At 39.8% G+C, this 2,425-nt stretch overlaps 1 protein-coding gene across 1 annotated transcript; it reads left to right on the top strand.

Annotated features, from left to right (window-relative positions):
- Positions 1-360: 360 nt before the first annotated feature.
- RFPL4B (ret finger protein like 4B) lies at positions 361-1,173 on the top strand. Its single transcript, XM_007959168.1, has one exon. The coding sequence runs from the start codon at positions 361-363 to the stop codon at positions 1,171-1,173; it is 813 nt and encodes a 270-aa protein (XP_007957359.1).
- Positions 1,174-2,425: the final 1,252 nt, after the last annotated feature.

Below are 2,425 nucleotides of genomic sequence, written 5' to 3'. Positions count from 1 at the left end.
TATGGTTGATTTAGATGTGGAAATTCTTTGATTCTTGAAGTGCAGGAATACTGATTAGAGGTGGAACTGTACTCCTAGATCCAATAAAGACCCAGTTCAGCTCAGCTCTCACCTAGAAGTTTTCAGACAAGATAAGCTGCCCTTTTGAAAGGATAACTTCTGTTGTCTGAACACCATCAGCTCTGAAAGAGCCAGCATTGCTTTGTCCACTTTTCATATTAACTTAGGATCTTTTTCTACATGTGGTTTCAGATATAACCTGAATACTAAAGAGCAGATCATATTCCCAGGGCTCCTGATCATTTCCAGAAGCTAAGAAAGAGTGGTTTTAGCTCTGTTCAGTGCTGACCTTCAAGAACCATGGCCAAGAGCCTGAAAGCAGAGGTGACTTGTCCTGTTTGTCTGGATTTTTTCTCCAAACCATTTTCTCTGTCCTGTGCACATACCTTCTGCTTTGATTGCATTAAAACTTGGACTCGAAAAAGGGAAGAGCGCATACTGATCTGCCCTATGTGTCGAGGAATAACTGAGAAACCTCTTTTGGAAGAATGGCAAATGACAGCATTGACATTTCTCGTTAAGCAGCACGGCCCCCTGCTGGAACAAAAGCTACACTTAAGTGATGAACTCTTGCGGTTCCGAGAGGATGTGACCCTGGATGCAGCTACCGCCAATCCCTTACTTGTCCTCTCCAGTGACCTCAGGAGCGTTCATTGTGGGAAGATCTGCAATGACCCAATGGAAGATGCTAATAGATTTACCCACATGACCTGTGTCCTTGGCATACCCTGCTTCTCCACTGGCTGCCATTACTGGGAGGTAGAAGTGGGAGAAGGGAAAGAATGGTCTCTGGGTGTTTGCAAGGAGTCTGTGGACAGAAGAGGGAAGAACAGTTTATCCTCTGAGCATGGCTTCTGGATCATTAGCATGAAGGCAGGCACAATCTACAGCAGCTCCTTCCCACAGACCAGAATTTCTGCAAGCTCCAGCCTTCACCGTGTGGGAATTTTCCTGGATGTTGAGATGGAAGAAGTAAAGTTTTTTGATATCAGAAATGATGCCCTAATCTACACACACAGTCTACCATCATATTTGGGGCCTTTGCGTCCTTTTTTCTGTCCTGAACTACCTGGAGAAGATGGGAGTGGATTCCCCCTGAGAATCTGTCCATGAGAAACTCAATTCCTAGAAATTTTCCGAAAGATGAATGAGACTTGACCTTGAGAAACATCAGAAGGACCGGGGGAGAGACACTATATTCTAGAATGGAAAGATTTTGTAGATTGTATCAGGTTTTTTTTTTTTCTTTTTCTTTTTTAGGCTTTGTAGCTGAATAAATTTTTGTAGATTTTATAAGCTTTGCAACTAAATAACTCTGGGGTTTTAGAGGATATTATTATTTTAGAGGATATAAATAATTGTATATTGGTATTATAAATGTAATTCTATATTATAAATAATTGTATAATTGTGTATATCAGCTAATTAGCCATGATTAGAGATAAACTGCACATTTGTTCTGTAATAAGTAATTAACTGGGTATTATTAGATTGTAAATATTAGCTGAGTAAATTTTGTGTAGAAACAATGTCTTTTTCATGATTTTTATACATTTTTATATAGTGTGATACCTGATTATAATGTTGTCTGAGGAGAAAGAGGAATGAAGAAAAGCTTTCTATTTTTAGTTTTCATTTTTCCTCAAGCACAGTGGTCTAATCTACTCAACACGACCCCCATTGGGTTTACGGAAGTAGATTGGCCCATCTTCCTCTCACAGAGTGTCTGGTGGGTTTGAACAGCTGACCTCTGGCCACCACCAGAACTCCTATATAGTTGATAGTCACTCTTTTTTCCTAATGTGAATTGTCATTTACTTGTTTCAATAACTGACATGTTGTGTGGTTGTCACTGACATAATATGATTGGCAAAAGGATGCCAATAAACTCAACCAAAGGATGTCAAGTTTCTAAAATGGCAAAAGATTTTGAACCCTTTGGACCCTATTACATAAAGAGAAATGACTTCTGAAGATTGGATCCCTGTCCTTCTGCCCACTAGGCTTACTGCAGAATCCCCCATGCATTCTATCAGATGGAAGACCATTTCCCGAAAGTCCAAACTTCAGGCCCTTTGTAGATTTATGACTTGTAAGAACTCTTAACCATATTAATTCTTTATCAGCTTCAGTAAAAATTGTTTTGGGGGTTGATTTTGAATTTGTATTTGAATTTTATATTTTCTTGCAATTAAATGTATAGAACTTTTGATGTTTTCATGCTTATGTGCTAATTTTGGTTTTGCAAAAAGGGAGTGGAGGGGGCATTCTCTCACCTCCTCCAGTCTCATGAGAGGGAGACAGAATCACCATCAGCAGCCCGAGGCTTATTCCTACGAGGCCAGACATGTTGCCAATCTTCGAC

Source organism: Orycteropus afer, unplaced genomic scaffold (assembly GCF_000298275.1).
Source record: "Orycteropus afer afer isolate SDZICR_OR568_19922 unplaced genomic scaffold, OryAfe1.0 scaffold01707, whole genome shotgun sequence".
NCBI classification, from domain to species: Eukaryota; Metazoa; Chordata; class Mammalia; order Tubulidentata; family Orycteropodidae; genus Orycteropus; species Orycteropus afer.
Note: the sequence above shows the minus strand (reverse complement) of the source record. Positions and strands in the feature narration are given on the sequence as shown.

Bases quoted from the DNA above. Each gene is read 5' to 3' on its own strand.
- RFPL4B (XM_007959168.1), top strand. From the start codon at position 361: ATGGCCAAGAGCCTGAAAGCAGAGGTGACTTGTCCTGTTTGTCTGGAT.